At 37.5% G+C, this 23,283-nt stretch overlaps 1 protein-coding gene across 2 annotated transcripts in view; it reads left to right on the forward strand.

The window, feature by feature from the left end:
• CTNNA2 (catenin alpha 2) overlaps positions 1-23,283 on the forward strand; it is a 1,104,237-nt gene that overhangs the window by 1,074,127 nt on the left and 6,827 nt on the right. The window contains exon 18 of one of the 2 annotated variants that reach the window (XM_070429588.1): positions 3,314-3,454. The exons of the other annotated variant lie outside the window; for it this stretch is intronic. Coding sequence (XP_070285689.1) covers positions 3,314-3,454 — 141 coding nt within the window. The remainder of the gene's footprint in view (positions 1-3,313; positions 3,455-23,283) is intronic. 2 annotated transcript variants of the gene reach the window in all.

Consider the following 23,283-nt stretch of genomic DNA (forward strand, 5'->3'; position numbering starts at 1 on the left):
ATGATTTATGAAATATGGCTTTGATCACAGCCCTTAGAAAAGAAATATGTGCCATGCTATGGCCCATGTCTCTTACAAATAGAAATGACTTCTGGATGGGCAATGTGGCGTTTTCTTGGTTCAGATATCTTTTATGCTTCAGAACACATTGTCTTACTCAATTTTGAACAGTCATATTTCTTCTGTATAATAAATGCATTTCAAATATTTTATACCAATCCTATTTTCTTAAAAACAAGCTTTCTTAATTTAGACTTTCATCTTTTCTCACATTATTAATACTATATCTTATTTGATTGCTTTTCTCTGACTACCTTCATCTGTGCAGATGCCTTACTGATAATGAACTTGACTTCCTGGAACTCTGGCTAGATGTTCTGTCAAATCTGCACAACTTGTCTCTTGACCCCTTTCATCCATTTCCTTTTGCAAATCTGTCTTGCAAATGAGAGATAATAATATCCTGGAGAAGTTACAGTCAGAATCACCTTCTAAGAACCATGTACTACTCTTTTAAACCTAAGGTTCTGTATGTGAGAGAGTATCATAAACCAACTCAAAACATAATTTTTTTTTTTAAATCTCAGAGCTCCTGGTTCAAAGCTCCTGGTTCAAATCTGTTGCTATCAAAATCGGATTCTCTCGTTATTTCTCTTCAATAGCATTTTGAGCAAATTGAATGTCACTGCCTGATTACGTCTTCCATGGTGAATTTCTTTGTAAATACCTAGGCAGGTCATTCTTTCAGAGTATACACATTATTCGACCTGACTTTTCTCAATCCTTTTCACTAAGAAAGAAAATAAAACACTTTGCTTTCAACAAACAAAAAATGCAAAATCAACCCTACATCTCTCTGGTCAGAGTTAGTTATACTCATGACTTCAGCAATGGGATCTCTTGACTGAAATCTTGCAATTCTTCATATCTTGTCTTGACGAGGGAACTAATCCATTCAGGTAATGCCATAAAAAGCATGCATCAAATCCACAATTGCAGAACTTGGTTTTCATAAACAATGTCAAGAAGCTAGATCCTAAGAATAGTTAGAAATTATTTGATCCCAGCATTGCATTCTTTGTCAAAGAAAGCTTTGTTAATTTAACTAATATAACTAAGGACATCACATTCAATCATACTAAAAAGTCAGCACAGTTCACCACTCTGCATCCTTTTGATGCAGCCTAGTTTTGCATTGGGTTCCTGAAGTCAGGCTCCAGTTTCCAAATAAACAACAGATAATCAAGTAACAATAGATTAAAATCTAATTCCAGTTCGCTTTGTTTTAATGAAGTGTTTAACTCCATTTTTTAATATCTTAACATAGGGGGAAGGTACCTTCTTTGTTAGGTAGTAAAAATCTTAAGGTTAATGGAAAACGAGGAAGTGCATCATTACTCTTGAAATAATGACCTTTAAATTTTGTATGAAAGGTGCTATGATACAAATAAGTTTATAATAAATAATAATCATTTTTAAATAGAGAAATAATGATAATGGCAAAAAATTCTGTATAATGGCAAAAAAAATCAAGAAATTTTTAAAACCAAATGGGTTCATTATAAAGCGTAAAAGAACAAGGGTAGGCCAACTAGTCAGTGATCCAATATGTAAAAATTGGAAGACAATAAGACTTTATAGGGCCATTAATTGATAAATCTCATGCAACAAAAACTGTTAAATATAGAAGTTGAATTTAGACTTGGAATTAATAAAATGGAAATAGAATAAGGAAAATGTAAACAGAGTGTTATTGTTTTTCTAATAATATTAGTACAAAAAAGTGAAATATAAGGAAACTTTTTTGTTCTCATAGCCAGATATTTTTTTTTTTCTGTTCGATTGTCTTTAATCCTCTCAGGATATTCTTTAAATGTCATTAGCATTCATTTTGAAGTAAAACAGAGTAATGTTGCCAAATCTGTAACTAGTTTGAATTTTATAGCTTCTGTGTTTCGAAATACTCTCTAATTTGTCAATTTTGCTTAATTTTAAATTGTGATTACCAAATACACTTATCTATTCAGTGAGTTAAGGATGACAGAACTAGAACTAGAACTATATTGACTTAAAACAGAAGGAAATAATTCCAAATTGGGAATTTCATCTGCATATAGAAACAGCCAACTAGGCATCACTCATTTATTATGCCATGAATTATAGCTGTTATTTTGAATCTTTATTTTTACTAAAATATTTTCTATGGCGAGAGAGACCTGGCTTCTGGATGTGGATGGTTTCTGGACCTCCCTGCTCTTTAACGTCACCCCTTCCATTTATTTTATTGTAATAACCAATTGACAACTTCGAATTCACATTTTAAACTTCTAAATCTTCATTTGTAAAAAACAAAACAAAAATACCCTCAGTTCTCTCCACATAATTTTCCATCTTAGCTGATTAAAAAAAATAAATCCAGAGGTATAACTAGATGACTATTTCAGAACTGCTGGTGACAAAAATGTCTGGTCACTTCGCATCCCTGAGTCACTTAAACTTGACCTCTCAGAGCAGCAGTGCAGGGGACCTTATGACTGTAGAAATCATGCTGTGTTTGATTTTTCTCCAGTTTTGAAGGTGGACCCCCTGTAGATGTATGTGACATTCAGTATACATGGAAAAATTTAGTCAAGACTGTCAGTAATATTTTATGTCAAGGTTAACACCCTAAAGGTAGAAATAGGCATTGGTCATTGGCTTGTCTTGGAAATTGTGCTTATCACACAATCCACCCATGGGTGCAAAAATGAAGAGTAAAAAGAGTTGCAAGTTTAGCAACAATGAATGCCTTAGTTCTTCGGTGATTCCAGTAACAGAGGTAAGTATCCCCTTAGTGTCATTACTGGCTGGATGTGCAGAGGCCCGAGGGCTTGGTGAAGGTCACACAGCAGGGCAATGGAACTTCCAAGAAAGGCATCTGACACTCCCCCTGAACCGTTCCAGGCTTTAAGAGCTTCAGCCCTTGCTTTCTCTCTCGGTGATCTTCGGTGCTTTAAACAGGGGATTCACCCCCTCTGACCCCACGACAGTTGTCCCTACAATGCCTGACAAGGCAGGGTGCTTCTTCATCCTCCTTCTCTCAGGTGGTCCATATACCTGTTCAAGAGAACCAATGAGGAATCCTAGTGGCCGGGCCGTTTAATATCACAGAGGCCCACCCATCTCTTTCAGCACCTAATTCCTTCATATGCCTCTTTCTCCCGATTACCCACTCCCTCTTCCACGTCCCTAATCCCTTCCCAATAGGGTACGTTTTATTTTTTTCTCTTGCTCTCTCTCTCATGCTCTCTTTTCTGTATCTCTCGGAAATCAGACAGGAGTTCAGAACACTTTCACTACCTTTTATGAGGTAGATTGTGATGTCATAGATGGGGGCAGGGCTAGTCAACTTTCTACCCACCTCCCAACCTGTGCTGAGGGAGCTCCGATCAGTGGAAGCAGTGATTCCTCCATGGTGAGTAACTTTGCTTTCTAATCTAATCTGTCTCATTGTAAACATTACTTTTGAAAGCAGGAAAACGGGGTTTTAAGGAGGTAAAGATGTGGCCACTCAGGCCCTCTTTACCTACTGTTAACCAACATTGGAGAAAGGATCTACTTATTTATTCTCTATATAGATGAAGGATTCTACAGCACAGATACACTCTTCAACTGTGATCTAAACTTGAGAAATGAAACTGGTATTTTTATTCCTCTATTTCTGAGTCTTTCTTCCCATGGGGACTGAAAGTCATTGCGGATGAGGAATGAATTCATTCTGTAGTCCTTCAGTGAGCTTCTTTAAGGAGGACTAGTTAGGTGAATGCATTCTTCTTCATTTGAAAGATTTCTGGATCACAGAATAGCCTTTATTGGTGTTTGCCCAAAGAATCAGTCTGCTCCTCCAAAATTGTGGGTTAAAATGGTGAAGAAATTGATACATAAGAGTTGCCAACAATTTTGGTGTTGATATAAACAAGTGAAAGTGTTTATTTTTAAAAAGAGAGTCACCATTCTCACAAGATGAAGGGTACAGCCACATTACAAAGTGTCACAACCCAATTTGCTACCTTTTTGTTGTTGCATGTCACAATATTGATGCTGTTTGGTGTGATTCCTTGGGAGTTATGGGCTTTGAAAAGCTGCGGTCCTTTGTTTCATTGGGGTTTCTGTTACTGATTATTTCTTTTATATGCCTTAGTATTTAGAAAGAAAAGACCAACTGGAGTGAGCATTTTCCTCCACCTTCCTTGTTCACTCCTAGGTACCTATTAAAACTTTCAAAATGTCAGCTTCTATATAACAGGGCAAAGGAAGTTCACAGAGGTGGTTAAATCTGTAAGGGATGTTTAGCATCAGGGTGGGTGTTTTTGAAAGGATTTGAACATCAGAACCTGAGGCCCTGTTACTTCTCATGAGGTGGGATAAAAACATCCTCCTGTGGATCAGGAGTATTATGAAATATTTTAAGAATGTATCACTTACTTTTTCAAAGTATATATGCATCCCCAGTTAATTGGCTAAATGTGGATATTGGTTTTGAAGTATAGGGGGCGGTTTAAAAGGAGGGGTCCTTTCTCATCAATAGCTTTTGTGTTATGGGTAGATTTTCCCGCCCCTCCTCCCCAACTTAGGCATTTTAACAGCTCAAAACCAATAGTCCAAAAATGGACTGGAGCTGATACTGCCCTTTTTGTCACCTGGGGTGGAGCAGTGTGTCGATTTCTGGAGTAATTTTCCCACCTAAGTTTTCTAACTTAATATGACTGCAATGGTGGTGATTTCAGGTACAATAAGGAAAAAGAGAGCCAGGGCTGGGCAATAGGAAGATCTGGGTGATAATCACCTGCCATCAGCTTAGTATTGCAGTGTGGGTAACACCACATATTTTGGGTGATGTATGTTGGGTGCCTCCTCTCAAGTCTGTGGCCTACCTCCCATTAAAAATGCTAGACCCCTGAAACACCAGTACAAGCCCACTTTCACTGCCAGAAAAAAACCTGATGTCTAATCATAGCTCAAGTTTTTAATGTCTTTTATCAACCCTCATACAGCTGCCAGGTAAGAAATGCTCATATTTTACAAACCCTTGGAATACAGTCATCTTTAAACTTCGTGAGTTAAGAACGGTTGTGTTGTGCGCTTGTGCAAATTGAGAGAGTATGTCATGGAATGCATTGTGTATGCACTTGTTTATCCTCATGTGCATGTGTCATTTATAGTGGTGTTCAGTGTTTTTTTTTAAAATTCATTTTGTATGTATTTAAGTTATAATTTAAAAATACATACACATAATTTGTGCTCTAAATGAAACAGTGAAGTAGAACAGAAGTTGCATTAATTTGGGATCTGAACACTGGTCCTATTTCTGTCACTGCCTAATTAGGTAACAACATAAATTACTTAAGTCTTTTGGGCCACTGTTTTCTCATCTGTAAAATGATGATAGATGATCTAATGGATATATCCTAAAGTATTTCTGCTCTAAAAATCTATGGCTTTATCATATATTTTTGAAGAAATGGTTTATGGGGAAAAATTGTTGATGAGACTTGTTGTTTTTTATAGGTCCCACAATTAGTCAAATCAGAAAGAAAATTTTAGTCCAAACTATATATTTAAAGTGTTCCCTATATCTGATGTAGTATTATTTGGTTAATAATTTAAGTGGGTTATATATTTTTAAATGGACAATATCAAGCCAATGATAGTTAGCTATGTGTTGATTTAGAAAATTGATTTATTTTTTAACTTTGTAATTTTTATGTTATTCTGATTTTTGAGATTTAAAACAATCCCTGTCTACTAGGAATAGATGGAGCTAGGTCTCATTGAGGTTCTAACATTCAAAATTACTTATTCAATATTGCAAGAATTTCATTGTGGTGTTGGGACGGGTTAATGAGTTGGGAATTGGTGGGTACTGAGCTATGTGCTATGGGGGATAAAAGCATGTATAGCCTGTTTCTTACTCTTGAGGAATGTACAACCTTTTGGGGAGTCTAGATACATGCCAAGTGTCAACTTTGGAGGTGAACACAGTTAAGTGTCAAAGAACCAAGAAATATCCCAAATATCCCTGTGACTGGTGTGGGCTGGATTGCACAGGGAAGGCTTTCTGAGAAGCTGAGGCTGTCAGCTAACTTTGAACAGAGTGGTTTAGATTTGTGTTGTCATACAAAGGACAGCAAGGAAGCATTTCAGGTCAGCGAGACCACAGAATTGTAAATGTTACAAAGGATATCTTGTGTTTAGAATTGCCATGTATCAAAATCAAAGTCATTGCTCATAGTCCAGTCCCATATTTGCCCCTTCCCCCTTAATCGTGTGCTGACTTTACTGTATGTGATATACCTGTTTAGAAGAGTTGAGGAGGCTGCAAGTGAGTGAATTGCAAGGATTATGATAACTCGCAGCCACAAATGTGGAAGAGAAATGAATAAAAGGAAGGAATTAAGGACAGAAGGAAACTCTAGCTCGTAGACTTTCTGGGATTATCATTGACAGGTTTAGAAATGTCGATGGTCATGGAAAAATACCCATTACCTAAGGAGAATCCATGTAACCGGGGTGGTTTTCCAAAGCAAAAAGAAGCTTCTCTGAGCCCTGAGCCAGAATCATGTCAGATTCTGCTCTCAAATAGCCAGTATGAGAAGGTTTTAACACTAAGCAAAACTAAACATGATTATGTAAGTCTCTTTCCCCCATACACATGGAAAGAGGTTACTGATTTGGGCATGATTTGCCCACCTTGACAAAGAATAACACTTACGTTTGAAAGCCTCTCTGTTGTAGATGATTTTCAATGAACTTTGCATCCCATAACGGGCACTGTTTTTTGTATTTCTTGCCATCCAAGTTCTTACTTTGGCCTTCCTGACAGACTGGAATTTCCTGAAGAAAACTGCATTACCCCTATCCCAGATTCTAAGGACTTGGTCTATGTTGTCCAGTGAAATGTTTCTTAACTTCCTATCATGACATAAAAATGATTTTTAGAATATATTATCTCAGGAAGTCACTTTTAAAAGCTAAATTTGTCTAGATGGGAATGATGAAGTAGCAAGATCAACATCAGTTTTACAAAGACAGGAACACTCTCTTAAAAATTTCTCCCAAAAAAGTCCAAGTAGGACCTACTAAAACTTTGTGGGGTAATATAGATTATTAAAGAAAGTTAGAAATGTTAGAGTTATTTTTGTCTCAAGAAAACAGTGACAAGGATGGCAACTGTTCCCACCTTCCCTAATGTCCCTAAGATGTAATTTTAGAAAAATTAGAATCTGTTAGGTTTACCATTCAACAAACATTTATTGGGTAAATAACATGTGCCATTCACTCTCCTATGGATGGACATGGCATTAGTATGGATAGATTATAATAATCACTTGAACTGAAGTATATACAAAATGATGGGGGCATCCCATAGAGAAGGGGAAGAGGAAGCTTAGTAAAGAAGGTACCATTTTTTAAGCCTTCCTATATAAGTGGATAGGTGTTTCCAGGTAGAGGCGGAGAGAAAGGACTGGCCCTGTGGTCCACAAACCGCGGCTTGCGAGCCAAGTGCAGCTCTTTGGCCCCTTGAGTGTGGCTCTTGCACAAAATACCACGTGCGGGCGCGCATGTACAATGTGATTGAAACTTCGTGGCCCATGCGCAGAAGTTGGTATTTTGTGGAAGAGCCACATTCAAGGGGCCAAAGAGCCGCATGTGGCTCATGAGCTGCGGTTTGCCAAGCCACAGTTTGCTGACCACTGGACTAGTCCAAGAGAGAAACACAAATATCACAGTATTATGGCATGGATGTATTCTGAGCTGACTGGACCTGCAGATGTCAGAGATGGCTAGAAAGATGGAGAAAAGTGAAAGATGAAATTAAAAAGACAGGTGGCAGCTGGATATCAAAGTTTTCAATCCCTTTCTGAATGTAATGAGTGTTTTTCAAAATGGCTAGAAGATCATCTGCATGCTAAACCTGGCAAGGAGTGGAAGAAGATTGTTAAAATGTCGACTCCTTGGCCATGCTGTAGATCTCTTGAATCCAGCATTATAGAGAGTAGGTTCTTGGATTTTGCAGTTAAATGTCCCATATGACCCTCAACCCATATAGGTGATTCATTTTCACAGCAAAGTTTTAGAAACTCTACAAGACAACAAAACTGACTCATTATATATTTACTAGAGGCCTGATGCACGAAATTCATGCAAGAGTAGGCCTTCCTTCCCTTGACTGCTGGCACCTGCTTCCCTCTGACTGCTGGCAGGCACCCGGGACCAGGGCTTCCCTCGCAGCCCTGGCTTTGTCTGGAAGGACATCTGGTCTAATTATCACATTACCCTTTTATTAGTATAGATGTTCTTGGAAGAAAATTCAGGAAAAAAGTATTCAAATATTAAGATTGAAAGACTTGGGGAAAAGTACGTTTGTGGACTTAAAGGTAAAATAAGAATGTTTTTGAGAAAACTGGTTTGAATTTTGGTTAAGCATAAGAACTTTCAAAGACGATGGTTATTATGTATAAAGAATTACTGAATGATGCTCTTAAATCTCCTTGATGAAAAGGCATGAAACTATACACCTTAAGGGCCCATCTTGCCTATTCCATTGTCCTGCTCCAGTATAAGGAGTTAATGAAGGTCAGAGCTAAGTTGTTCCTCAGCTCTAAAGTTTACCAGGATAAGGGGTAGAGGCAACCATCCAGGACAGTGTTTGTTTCTGAATGGTTTTCTTTGGTAGAGCTATTTGGCTACTTTACAATTTAAATTAGGTGAACTTCATTAGAAAAGTAGTAAATGTATATATTAACATTCCTGTCATGATTAGAAAAGTCAGTCTGTGTAGAAAGTTATACAATTGTTCAAAGATGTAAGAAGACAGAGGTATCTTACCTTTGACTAAGGTGTGAGAATGAACGCTGGTCTGGAAGAAGATAGGCCTCAGATTACAGCAGTTCTGGATTCAACCCCCTAATTGTTTTACGTATAGTTTCACTGTTCCAGATCACCAGTATCTTTTGTAAAGCATTTTGAGAGCTTCCTTGCTTTTTCTCCATATTTATCTGTTTGTTCTGATAACTGAAGCAACTTCTTTGGCGGAGATGGTGATACTGTCAGATTCTAAAAGCAATTGACTGGTAGGATGCCAATGCCTGCCATTAACTGAGTAAATTAAATTTGGCATTTTAGCATGAGGACCCAAAGACTTTTTTTTTTTTAGTTTTCTTAGCATTGATGCATAGCTCTGTGATGGCCTTTATCACACCGACCCAGGCAAATATAACCTCAGGTGGTTCTAAGAATGTGTGCAGGCAAAATTATTAACCACAAGGTCCAGCCTTTTACCTGAATGAAGGCCAAGCAGAGAACAGTAACAGAAACATGATTTTGAAGCCAGAGAGCTGAAAAATAAGTTAGAGGATACCCTTTTCTCTTAAGGTAGGTGTTAAAATTTGAGCAAGGTGCTGCTGTTAGATGCGAATTTGGAAATCAACTGTGTGTTTTACAGTCGCGGGGAAATGGTGCAATATTATGAATCTCTGTGCTTTCACTTCTGATTTATAAATTGGAATAGTAGTGCCACTTGGACCCTAGTAAGTCACAATTAGTAATATACTGCCTAGGATGCCGTGAGGACTTAGTGTGTTCCTGGCCCTGTGCTAAGCATTTTAAATGCAGTCTGTTTTTACAGTCATCCTATAGAGGAGACACTGTCATTTCCATTAAAAATATCAGGAAAGTGAGATTCAGACAATTTAAGTAACTACCTGGAGGTCACACAGTCATTGGTTGGTACATTGCATGGCTTCTGGAAGCCTGCCTTGATATTCTTCCACGGCATGATGAGTTGTCTGTCATTCCTGCTATGACACTGCAATGTAATAGCATTTAATGTGATGTCTCCCAATTAGCCTGTAAGCTCCATAAAGATAGCAAATGTATCTGAATGTTCATTTTTCCCTAGTTCTTTGCACAAGGAGCACATAATGTGTGCCTAATACATTAGCTTCTCTGCCATTCTTTTTGCCAATGTAATGTTATCACACTGAAAAATCCCAATAAATGATTTGGAAGTCTATCATTAATTCATTCATGTGTTCCTACCTGAAAGCATGTGACTTTATTTTAAATATTAGACTGCAAAGTGTATTAAGATTTGGGGCCAAAGATGAAGTAATTCATTTTTTTCTAGCTAACAAATTTCTTTGTAATTTACTTTAAAATTTTTGGTACATTAAGTAGACTTTTTTAAAAAAAGATTATGGTATGGATACATACAGAACTTCTTCCAAAAGAACTGAATCAAATTAGTCATTTACTTTAAAAAGGAATTTGAAAGTAAGGGCTGAAGTCCCATGGTTGGTTCCGTTTGCCCTCCCACAGAAAGGTCATGATATATTAAAATATTAATTCTATGTAGATGTTAAATTTTGCTTTATACTTAAGTATCCTAAATTATTAACACCAAATAATAGTATTAGTAATTTTATAAAGCCTTGCACATGTTTTAATTAGGTTTAATTACAACTGCATAGGATAAGTTATCCAAATAGAGTTTGTCTCTTTCTCAAGAAGGTCTGTATAGTTCAGGGTCAATAGAGCAATCCCAGAGTCTAGCATCAAGGACTCAGGCCCCTTCTGACTTTATGGTCTGCTCTACTTACTATGGGGCTTCTATTCTCAAGTTCACTTTTCAGTCTAAGATGACTGCTAATTCCCCACCTTACCATTTCCCATATAGGAAGAAGAAAAGCGGGAAGAGGGCAAAAACAGTGGGCTGCTTAGCTGTTAGCCCCTTTAAGGAGATTTCCCAGGAATATTTGTTTCCTCACTTCAATAATTTCTTACATCATATGAGGAATCTGGAAAAAAAAGTGGGGAGAGTTAGGCATGGGTTCATAGTTCTTCTCCATTGAATAGAACATGAATTGAATTCTGAACCCTAATAGTTACTGTATGAGCTTGAGCAAGTTTCTTGGCTTCTCTGAATCCCATTTTTCATGTGTAAAGTGATGATATTCATAATTGTTTTATTGCACTGATATAAAAATTAAATGTGTTAGTATGTGCCATACACTTAGCACAATACCTAGACTGTAGAAATACGAATTAAATGGGTAGCTAATGTTGTTTTTCCATTATCTTGTCTCTCCTCATTACAGGTAGAATTTGGATGATGTAGGTACCCTTTTGTTCTCTCATTATGTCAACTCCAGTTGAGCCATTAGACATAGAGCAGTAAACAACCAGCTAAAGTCCTGCCCTCATAGAGATTACATTCTCTTGGCATTGGGAGTCCTAGAAGAATTGCTTACAGATAGGTAATAATACAGATGGGAATGATCTTAATAGAGAAGCCAGGGAGTTGTTCTCATATTTTAATGTGTAGACAATTCACTTGGGTAGCAGATTAAAATGGAGATTCCTGGGCTCTGCCTTCACAGTGCTGAAAGTCATGCCAGAGATCAGGAATCTGTATTCGGTTAGTAAATATTTCTTACGCACCTGACTCATGGATCACTCTTCGAAAAATACAGGTCTAGGAAATGGAGGGAGGAAAGCTCTCTGAGCTATGGTGAGAGCTTTCCAGGATTTGGCATCAGTTTCAGCCCTTTCCTAAGAAACCTCTTGACTTGCTCCATTTGGCTATGTTAGCCTTGCCTAGTCTGGATAATTCTTAGTTTCAATGGTTTGTTGTGGTTGTCCATTATAGGATTCTTAGTAGACATCTCTGTTGTCTCCTTTCCCAGTAGTGATAATCAGATGTCCTCAGACATTGCCCAATGTATCCTAGGTTGGAGAGACAAAATTACCCCAGAGGAAAACCATAGGTCTGGTTGAAATCCGACCTTTTACTTAGAACATACCGACTCTCTGAAATGGAGGCATTTGCCTCTTCCCTCTGAAAGGGTGGGAGATGGCAGATACAATGATTCCAGTGTCTTGTGCCATTTTCCTGCCCCCAACCTGGCATCAGAGAGGTGTTGGAAACTTTCCTAGAGCAAGACTCCTGAGAACCCATCACAATCATCCTCTGGCCATAATCTTAATATACCTTTTCAAAGTCTTTACCTCCATTCTTAGTTACCCCAAATCTTCCTGTCTTAAAGGCACAGGCATTTTTACTCTCAAAGGCAATTCAAAGCTTTGGCAAGGATGTTGTTTAAAACTTTAAACAAGGCAAACGTGACGTCAATATCCTTGTTTGTAAAAAGCAAGAAATTGAAGTTAAAACAATTGTTTTTATAGCACGTTTTTTAATAAAACAAATCCTTTTCACAGATCATTGCATATCACTTTAGCTATTCTCTGATGAGAACAAATAAGTACATTTTTTAACAAAAATAAGGAAAAGTAGCAGTAACAATTTATATTTTTTAAAAATCATATTAAGAAATGGAGCAGGATGGTCTCATTGAGATGCAAATTACTTATGCAGGTATTTTTAAGATGATATTTAGCTCTGCAATGCTGAAATTAATGTGAGTGAGCCCTTGAAATCAAGTTATAGGTGGAAATGGAATGTTTCACACCTTAGTATGAATGTTTTTAAAGAGAAAGTTGGAGAACTGTAACAGGTGGGGAGTCCAAATATAACAGAGATTACTTCTTTCAAAGATGTAGCTGTAGCATTTTTGAAGAGTTTTCCTTGGCATTTTTTTAGTATATCAGGTAAAGAAATAATGAGGTGGTCTTTATATCTTATTATAAATATGGAGGTGATTTAACTTTGTCAAAGGCTAGATTCACAGGGACTCCAAGGTTGGGATTGTGCCTTGAGGAAACTTTCATCTTAATACTAAGCATGATTTTAGTAGGGGCAAGTTACTGTACCAGACGCTCTCTGGCCCTTTAATGTTTATCTTTCTTCACTGGTGAAAAGTTGTGATTTTCTTAGAAGTTCATGAAGTACTTTTATTTTTCAAAGAAAATTTCTAATATCGTAGATTTGAGGCTTGCTTTAAAGGGACCCACTGATATTTTTCTATGATTTGTGGCAATACCGTTATGCATTTTCAGTCTTTTGAGGATAGTCTGGCCTTTAATCTGTGGTTTTGAAAGTTCCTTGTATAGCTCAACCTCTTTTGCAAAGGAACAGACAATATGTTGTCCAGCTGTAGAGGTACTTTGTTGGACCAAAGAGATGATATTTCCAGTTTTAGATGGAACGGTCTGGTGCTTTGGCTGCATTTTCCCTAAAAGCACAGTCCGGGAGAAACAGACTGTGAGGTTCCAAACCAGGCCAAGCCTGGCAGGCACCTCTATGGAGAAGTTTCCTGGCTTCTCAGGGGAACCACCTTAAATGCCCTTCGTTCCTTACTGTATTCCAAAGCAGTCAGAGCTAAGTATACAGCTAAATACCCTGTGCCTGGGAACTGAAGTCGTGCATTTAAATCCCTGGTTATTGTCTTATTAGCTAGCCAGTTGCTTCTCCTTAAGCTTCAGCTCCTTTATCTATTGAATAGTGAGGATAAAGTGATGGATCACTTTTCCTTGGTGAGGATTATGTGATGTAACATACAGGAAAGATATAGTTGCTTGGGATGCTCAATATGTATTGAATCCGGAAAACATCCAAAGTACATTTACCAAATAAAGGGAAATACTAATCAACTTGTATGGGTAGGCCGGTCAATTGAAGAGGCAGCCTAAACACTGGGGACATGAACACCCAATCCCATATGCTTCTGGACAACATGCCAGTAAAGCACTAGGAAGTACTTGTTCCTAAGTGGCCAGAAACCTAACACTCAAGACTTTAAGTTTTTGAAGGGAAAGCAGCAAGTAAACAACTAACTATTTGATTCTAACAAGAAACATAATGAGAATTGAGCTGGAATCACCAAGAACAGCTCCATGGATGAGCTGGCTACTTATATGACAAGAATGGTTTACCTCATTTTTAGTTGACCTTATGCATCTCTTTTCTGGGCTGCACTCCATAGCCAGTGTTTAGGTCTCTGAAAGAAGTTTCCTGTGTTTTATTTGAGATTCACATTTCTTAACCATTCTCCAAAAATGGGAAAAATGAGATTGTATCTAGACTACCCCAACCATACTTCATCCCTTGTCACGCCCACTGTCAGATGGAAGAAGAAAGCTTGCCTCCTATTGAGAGTACCTTGTTCTTGCTTTGCTAGGGCTTATGGTACTCTCACAGTATCCCATAGTCTGTTGGAATACCCTTCTCTGTGCAGAGTTTTTTTGATCCTAAAGTTCCCAGGTGATCCAATAAATTATGGTGAAGATTTTAAAAGGACTTCCAATGGTACCCAGAGGTTATGCAATAATACTTTAAAGTGACATACTTATTTAAATTTTAAACGGTGTTTTAGATTTGCCTTCCCACATGGATCTCAGAATAATTGATGAAATATAGAATATTAATAACCCCACTTTACAGTTGAAGAAATAAAAGTGCAGAGAGGTTACTAGAGTGTCCCTAACTTTCACAGTCTGACTGGCACAGGAAAGATTAGATTAGAGCCAGTTTCTCTAATGGGTAATCTTGTGCTTTGTGCAATGTAAGGACATTGCTAAGCTTTGTCTTCCATAAACTAGTAATTGAACAGGAAATACAGGAAATAGCTATTACCATTATCTACACATTCTGACACATACTAACTATATGTGGGTTTTTTTTAACTATATCAGTCAACCTCACATTATATCATAGTGTACACTGTATGGCAGACTAAAAGGCAATGTTGTAGAAATTTAGAATTAATATTTTTCATGTTTGGTTAAATAGAAAGTGACTTATATGGTGACTAGAAGAAGGGAGAATTAGATGTTATTTGATCAAGTCTTCTTTGAACATGTAGATATTTTTAGTTGCAAGAAAATAGTAAAAGATGATGTCCCTGGCACTTGCCTAGTTCATATTTCATGGGAATCATGATTGCAAGGTAGGAAATTGGTGTTGCATTTTTCCTTTTGTGCCATAAGGAAATTCACCTCCTTACTGCTTGGTCACATGACTCAACCCTATGAACAGTTAATACCTACCATAACTCATGATTAGTTCCAGACAAATGGCCAGAAATAAAGAATTCAGAGCAGACACAGCCTATGGTGAAGTTCTGGTCAGGGAAGGTGGTGTCACGGTGGACTGATGGTAGTATAAATTTTGTGAACCTAAGTTTACAAAAATGTTAACTTTTCTCTATTTCAGTTTCCTCATATGTAAAAAAAGGAATGATGGTATATACCTTATATAGGTTTTGAGGATTAAAGATCATTTATTAAGACATCAAGCAAACACAGCTTAGTGTCTCATACATGCTGATACTATTAATAAGGGAAACAGTCTTTAAATGAAGTTCAGACTTTTATACACTGAAAGCAATAAACACAAAGGATAAAATTGTGATTATTTTCTGAGGAGAGCCTAATCCTGAAACTCTACCACTGAAGGCACAGTAAGAGAAAGAGGTAATAAGATTTGTATTACCATTTGACTACACTTTACTTACTCAAATATGTCCCTAATTTCCACACTTCTGTCAATAGCATGCCTTTTAATAATCTTCCGTGGAAGAATGAACAGGTAGAAGACATGAGGGAGTTGAGTATGGGACTAGGCATTATGCCCTTGGACAATTCTGTCATCTTATTTCCTCATCCATAAAGTTGCAAATATTTAATAACATGTAGCAAATATTTATGGAAGACCTAGATGCCAGACACTCTTTTAGGTGTTTGGGGAAAAATAAATCTAAGAAGAAAATACTTGTTTGGATGGTGATGTGTTTATAAAAAAAAATATTAAGACAGAAGAGAGCAAATTGAGGGGGTAAAGGTAGTAATGGAGTTGCAATTTGAAAAGTGAAGTTTTCACTGAGATGCTGATACTTGGTTAAATACTTGAAGTTGAGGGACCAAGACTTATAGGTATTTGGGGGAAGAGCATTCTAGGCAGAGGGGAAAACACAAAGGTTCTGAAGTGGGGAATGACAGGTCTGAGTTATAGCCAAGGGACCAGCATTTAGGAGTGGAGTGAATGAGGGAGAAACCAGAACTATTGGGGACCAGAGTATATGACCTGGAACACCATTTTGATAGCTTTGGACTCCGAGTTAGATGGCAATCCACTCGACAATGTGGAAAAGTGACATTATGTGAGTGTATTTAATAGGATTATTCTGGCTCCCATTTAAACTAGACCAGTGGTTCTCAACCTTGGCTGCACATTAGAATCACCTGGGAATCTTTTTAAAATCCTGACTTCTGGGCCTCATCCTCTGGAAATTCTGTTTCTTTGTTACTAATGTTGTGGCCCCACCCCATAACAAAGAAACAGAATTTCCAGAGAATGAGGCCCAGAAGTCAGGATTTTAAAAAGATTCCCAGGTGATTCTAATGTGCAGCCAAAGTTGAGAACCACTGAACTAAACTCAAGGCAACAGTGTGGTGCAGGGTGGAGGGGGTCAATGGGAAAAAATGGGGACATCTGTGATACTTTCAATAATAAAGATAAACTTAAAAAATAAAAATAGACTAAAGGAAGTAAGAGGAGGAAGAAAGGAAACAAGCTAGGGGAAGATATTGCACAATTCTGACAAGAGATGCTGATGGCTTGGCCATGGTTGTAAGTGGAAAAGGTAAGAGGAGGTCAAATAATGGATTTATTTCAAAGATGCTGTTGGCAGGATATAATGGCAGGTTGGATGCTGGGTCAGAGAGAACAAGGTACAATGAAAAGATTGAGATTTTAACCTGAACAGTTGGAAGAGTTGTGTTACCAGTAACACAGTAAGAAGACTGTAGGAGGAGTAGGCCTCGGGTAGACGTGTGGCATTAACCTTAGAGCTCTTGCCTGTGTCCAAGAATGTTAAGAAGAGTCAGTAAGAAATCTCTGCGGAAGCTTAGATCATTCCTTAATGTCAGGGGGTTTTATTTGTATAAATGACAACTTGTGTGCAAGAACTTGAAGTGTCAGCTAGATGGAAGTTAAAGGCTTAATGCTTACAACTCATTGAGTTGTCTCCTGAGCTAAAGATAGAAAACCTCTATCTGACAGTGTGAGCACATGGAAATTATTTGAATATGTGATAAAATTGGTAAATGGTATACATCTTACAATGGGAAAAGCAGTGACCAGGAAGAAGGAAAAAGATTTGGAGGGCATTATTCTATGTCTGCTCAAAAAAACGTTTAAAAGTAGGCAGAAAAACGTGTTTAATTATAAAAAGCTATGGATCAACTGTTCAAATTTAAAACTAATTTAATTAAAATTACTGGTTTTAAACTATGCATTATACGGAAGACCTCTTGTGAACCCTTGAATAATGATACTCATTTCTTCTTGTCCAAATTCTCATTCCTTTAATAAAAGAAGAGCTGAAATTTTGTTAGTGAATTATTTTGTTACATATGTTTCTATCATTTCACTTCAATTTACTGCATTATATCTTAAAAAATAATTCTTTATGAATTATGTGAGAAGATAATTATTGTAATGAAGGAGAAATGATATTAACATACTACTCTTAAAGCATAGCCTTTGGTGGGGTAGACTAGAGGGGATGATGAATGAGTTTTATCTTGACTTCTAACTTTCCCCATTTGCTAGTAATTGCCTGGCCTATATTTTGAGATGAATTCTCAGAGCATTTCTAGGATCAGTAGAAGAAAGTACTGTTATCGACTGAGAATGCTTGTGAAAGGTACCAATGAAGAAATGACAGCAACTGGGCACACATCAACCATCCTTGCTTTATTAGCTCTGAAAGAGGCCTGGAGCATTGACAAGTATGGCTTGCCTTAATGTTGTCCACTGTGGTTTTTTGCACCTGTCCTACTTTCTTTTTCCTGGCCTTTCCAGGTCATAGCCCAGGCAATGTCCTTCCTTAGATTTTGACTTTTATTCATCTTGGATTTTTTTTCTCTAGAAAGTCTTTTCTCAAGACCTGCCCTTTGCTAACTTATTTGATTAATAAATGTAAGCACAGTATGTACAAAGGCACAAGATTGGTATACACATGTTCTGGGAAACTAGTCTGATGAGCCATTCACAAACCTCTCAAGAATATGTAGATTTAATACCTGGAGTCTCTTGATGGATTTAATGATGAGAAAGGCCAACTTAGCTGGAGATGCAGGTGCTCCTTTCAAGACTGAGGTAAATATTTAAAATAGCTCATATCTTACAGAAAAATAGATTTAGGACTTTAAGAAACAAGTCTAGGGAACCCACGTGTTTGATGGAGATAAAACACAGGGCTTGGAAGGTTGATCTGCAGCGATTGGTGAGCCTTTCTAGGCCAGAAAGGGCTCCATTTTTGAGTTAGCTGGGACTCTCAACTGGCTTCTGACAACAATATGAGATTTTAATGAATTAAGGTATTACACTTTCCAGATAACATCATTTTCTTTTTAATAAGAAATTATATCTTAACCAAAATGAACAGCTTGCATTTTTGGAATTAGGCCCAATACTTGGTTGGGTAAAATATTTTATGCTTCTTAAATTAGACCTCTAAACATCGTCTTCCCTCTCTCTACTATTAGAGCTCTCTTGACTTTATACTTTTAGAGCTTATAGGGGTTAAATGAAGACAAAATGTTCTTAGATATTTGGGGTGTCACACTTTTACACAAAATCCTCATTTTCTTGTGCTGAAGCGTGATCCCTCCTTTCCTTCATTCAGCTAAAGAATATAGTAAAACTAGAAAAGATACAGATCTGTTTTTTTGGTGCTTATGTATTTCCCTTGTAAACTTCTTCATGCCTTTATCCCTAACACATTAAAACTGGAATATGCAGGCATTGAGAGCAAGCCAAGATGATACTTGGTTTAGTAAAAAGACAGAACTCCAAATGCTGGATGGGGGGAACCTTAAAAAAGAAAGTAAAAGAGGAAGACTTAAGAGAAATATAATTTAAAGATACCTTTTTTTAATGGTGATTTAAGGAAAGATAAATCATAGTAATAATAAACACTAAGATTTACTAAGGGCCTACCATGTTCTAAGCACTTAGCTTGAAGGATATGATCTCATTTAATACCTAAATACTTAAAATAAATGTGTGGTATTTTTTCATTTTTACTTTTACTTTAAAAATTTGAAGTGGATAAAGCTAGACTAATTAGCTCTCTCAAGATCATATAGTCAGTGATCAGCTTCATCAGGCTTTGAACTAGGGTTCTGAGTCCAGAGCCTAGGCACTATAAGGAAGGAAAAGATAGAAAGGGAGGGAGAACAGGAGAATATCTTACCAGAGCAAAGAAAATGGACAGAAGTTGGAAGAAAGGGGTGAGGAAGAGGGAACTAGGATCCTAAAGAGAGGCAGCAAACAGTCCCTGGGGGATGGGGTCTAGTCTGCTCTTCAACTCTTTTCATCCTGAACCCAGGTAGCAATGGAGGCTTCTACCAGCATTTTCCATTCACCCGATGAGGAGAGGAGCATGGGGTGGAAGGGAGGTGACTTTCCCCAGCACAGGAATAATTCTAAATTATCCATTTCCTTGTGGTTGAATGTGAAGAGAAGTTTAAGAAGGGAGAAGAAGAATCCAGGGTTCTCAGATTATGCTTACTTTCTAGGCACAGTTCTCTGCCAACCAGCCCCCAAAGATGTGGTCCTGGACTCATGTGGTTTGTTCTTCACTCAGTGGTTGCACTTTGTGTGCCGGAGCATAGGGGCCATTTTATAAAGTGTTAACTAGCCTTCAGCACATTCCTATAAGGTTGGAGGGTCTATTAGTGGCTTGTTCATCCATTTTGTGAAGAATTATTTCTCTTGGATTCTTGGACAATGACTTGTCCTTGATTTGTCTGCCAGTCATGTTGATATTGACCAGGGGGAGAATGGGGGAAATAGAGGAATCTGCTAGCTGGCTCCCTCTAGGGCAGTGGTTCTCAACCTTCCTAATGCCATGACTCTTTAATACAGTTCATGTTGTGGTGACCCCCAACCATTTTCATTGCTACTTCATAACTGTAATTTTGCTACTATTATGAATAATAATGTAAATATCTGATATGCAGGGTGTATTTTCATTGTTACAAATTGAGCATAATTAAAGCATAGTGATTAATCACAAAAACAATATGTAATTATATATGTGTTTTCCGATGGTCTTAGGTGACCCCTGTGAAAGGGTCATTCGACCCCCAAAGGGGTCTCGACCCACAGGTTGAGAACAGCTGCTCTAGGGAAGGCTAAAAAGCTTTAGCCTTTTGAAGAATTGCTACAAGATATGAACCTTGTACCATGGTGACACAGAGATTGTCTTCTTACCCAGGAAAATCTTCCATTTAGGGTGGAAGCCTAAAACTCCATTGGTAATTCTCCTATTAGATTTACTCTCATGGTTTTGTTGTTATGTAGGAACGACCCAGAGAGGATGAGTGGGAAAAGGAAGGGTGCAGGGAGGAAAAAATATAGAAAATAGAGGAGGGAACTGCCTAAACAATGCCTTTCCAAGGGCCAACATACCTCAATTCTCCCACTTCTCCTTGGGATTCCAAGTTTAGCAAGAATGCCTTGTTTGGGTTGAACAAAAACTGTACTGCCTTTAATGGTAAGAAAAATGGCCCTAAGCCATATTTAGAAAATTTGTTGACTGTAATTAAGCCTTCATGGGAGTCCCCAAGGTTTACTTACCTATAATTGAAAAAATGCAAATGAAGACAGTTAATCAGTGGACTGGCTGACGATGAAGCGCTACTACCTACCTAAATGAATTAAGAACGAAGACACAAATATGTCCACTTGAGAAAGTTGCCCAAGAGCCAGTTGGCAAATTTCTCAGCAACACTGTGGAGAACTTTTTCTTAGCCTAACATTGCAATGTTTTCCTGCTAAGGCCTTTGCCAACTTAATCTTGAGCCATTGTGTGCAGGCTTCCTAACTACTGGTCTTCAGCATTAGTGGAGCATCAGCTGCCTCCCTGGCATCACTCAAGGTAGCCCTGTAGAAAAAATAACACGTATCTTGTCCCCCTTTCTATCAAGATTGACTCACCACTTAAAGTTGTAAAACATTTACTTTTCAAGATCCCATGTTCAAAGGGAGTATCCCCTGGGATTTATCCAACTCTACAGGAGTGATCCCACAGTATTTTCACTAGTAGTCATCAAGGATTGGTAAATGTTCTCATACAAATAGCGTCAATGCAGCATTTTTTTTTAACTGTAATCACACTATACCTCTGATGGTCATTTTTCACTTCAGCCACCATACTTGTTAATATATCCAGCTAATTTTTATCACCTGATTTAACTCCCCCCACCCCCCCCCCCAAATGCTTTGCATTTCTGTTAATACTTATGTCTCCTGCTTGATGATCTCACTAATTAGCAATTACAGTGTCAGTAATAAGTGTAAAAAAATAGTATATGCAGCATTTCGATAAAAAATATTTGTCAGTGATCTGTTAGTGGGAATAAAAACAAAATGTAGAGGTATAATTGATAACCTATCAAGTTGGTTTTGACAATTCTTGTCAAAATGTGGCCTCTTGGAGGAGGGAGGTAGAGTTGTTTTATTACCCTGTGACCCAGCAGGTTCTGAGGGAGCATAGTGCCATGATTGATTAGTAATGTCTGATGTGGCCACCACAGGGGTGAATGGCAAATTGCTGCCTTGTGATCACCACTGTCTTAACAGGAAGGAATCCACCTTTGCTAACTCACTGCATTGAGGATGTTTGGTGAGGAAGAGTGAATGGACTAGGGCACAGAAGTGAGGGCTTGCCACAAAGGAGGTGTCTTTTTGCAAGTGTGTAAACATCCATAAAGTGGGAAAAGATGCAATTTAGGTTGAGCCTTTTCCCATGTCTTTGTTTGCCTGAGTTATTTATTACCCTGTACTGGCTAGAGTTTTTAAAAAAGTGTTATTGATATAGACTCTGGGAAAAGCAGGCAGATATTTCAAATGTATCGGAGTTTCTAAGGAGATCAAATATCTCTTCAAAGCCTCATGGATTTTTTGAACATGAAATGTTCTTGTTGGCAGATAATAGAGCCAATGCTCTGGGTTTCTAACCTCCCATTCATTAACAGCAAAGTTGACTTGCTGCAAAGTCTTTTTTTTTTCCTTCCCTGCAAGTAATTTGTGACTCGCTTTGAGTAGATAACTGTTTAAATATAAATAAATGACCAGTTCTAGTGGAAAGATTCCAATTTTCTCCAGGTATTTGCTTCCAATTGATTGTTCATTCTCCCATCACAACTTCTTCCCTTCCAAACAGTACCCCGGGCCTGAATGTGTATAACCTAGTTCCACTAAAATACTTCTGGTTCTTAGGTTAAACACTAAGTTATTACCATTAAAATATGTTGTTTGGTTAAAATGTAGTCTAACCTTATTTGCGGAACTGGTAGTGCTATCCCTTCTGATTGAGAGAATTACAATAAAATAGCCTAAGCCCAAAAGGGGCTGGGTCCCCTCTCCTGGGCACTGCTAAGCTTTTTGAGGTAATCACGGCAAATTCTTCAGTTTTACTGTATTTCAAAATCACCTTCAAATGGATTGGGTTTCTTTTATTCTATTTACCTTAGCCAGGAATCTCGTGGCACTTGCATTATTTTGAATTCAAGGACAGATTGCTTTGTACCTGGGATTTCCATGAACTGCCATTTGTGGTTTATTATTTTTTTGGTAATAATCAGCCTTTTGAAAATAGATTTATTTCCAGGTTGTATTTCTAGCTCAACATGCATATTTCAAATGGGTGAATGTAGGACTCAGTGAAATTTTTAATTCTCTTCTGTAATTATTGTATGTGGCCCTCTCACATTAATATTCTAAGCCATTTACTATATTATGTTGTTAATCCAGTGCATTTTTTCAGTACCTCTTTCACAGTTTTTGCACCTTTGACTATGCTATTTTTTTAAATGAGTATGTTTTTAAACCAGCTGTTAAATATAAACTGTATTTGTTTTATTGTTGGCTGGCCCCAGGAAGTTCACCATTACTATCAAGAGTGATTGTTAATTATTTAATCCAGAAAGTAGCCTTGGCTGTCAAGGAATAGTTAAGATATTTCTTGATGTTATAGCTTCAATTATGAAAAGAATATTGAATTGGATATTGAAATTATAATGCTGAGGGGAATTTTTATTACACTTAGTGGGCTTTTTGACCTGATTAAAAATATGGATTTAATATTTCATTCAGCATTCTATTATATCTCTCAGTATAAATGCTACATAATATGAAGGGAAGAAGAAATTAGAATTGATATGAATCATATGCCTATAGTATGCAGGACACTGTTCATGAAGTTGTGAGGGAGACCAAAATAAGCAAATATGTGGTTTATTAGACCTAGCTTCCTGAGTTTCACTTCCATA

This window comes from Myotis yumanensis, unplaced genomic scaffold (genome assembly GCF_028538775.1).
Source record: "Myotis yumanensis isolate MYYU_CA2020_CCGP unplaced genomic scaffold, mMyoYum1.0.hap1 SCAF_11, whole genome shotgun sequence".
In the NCBI taxonomy this organism is placed as follows: Eukaryota; Metazoa; Chordata; class Mammalia; order Chiroptera; family Vespertilionidae; genus Myotis; species Myotis yumanensis.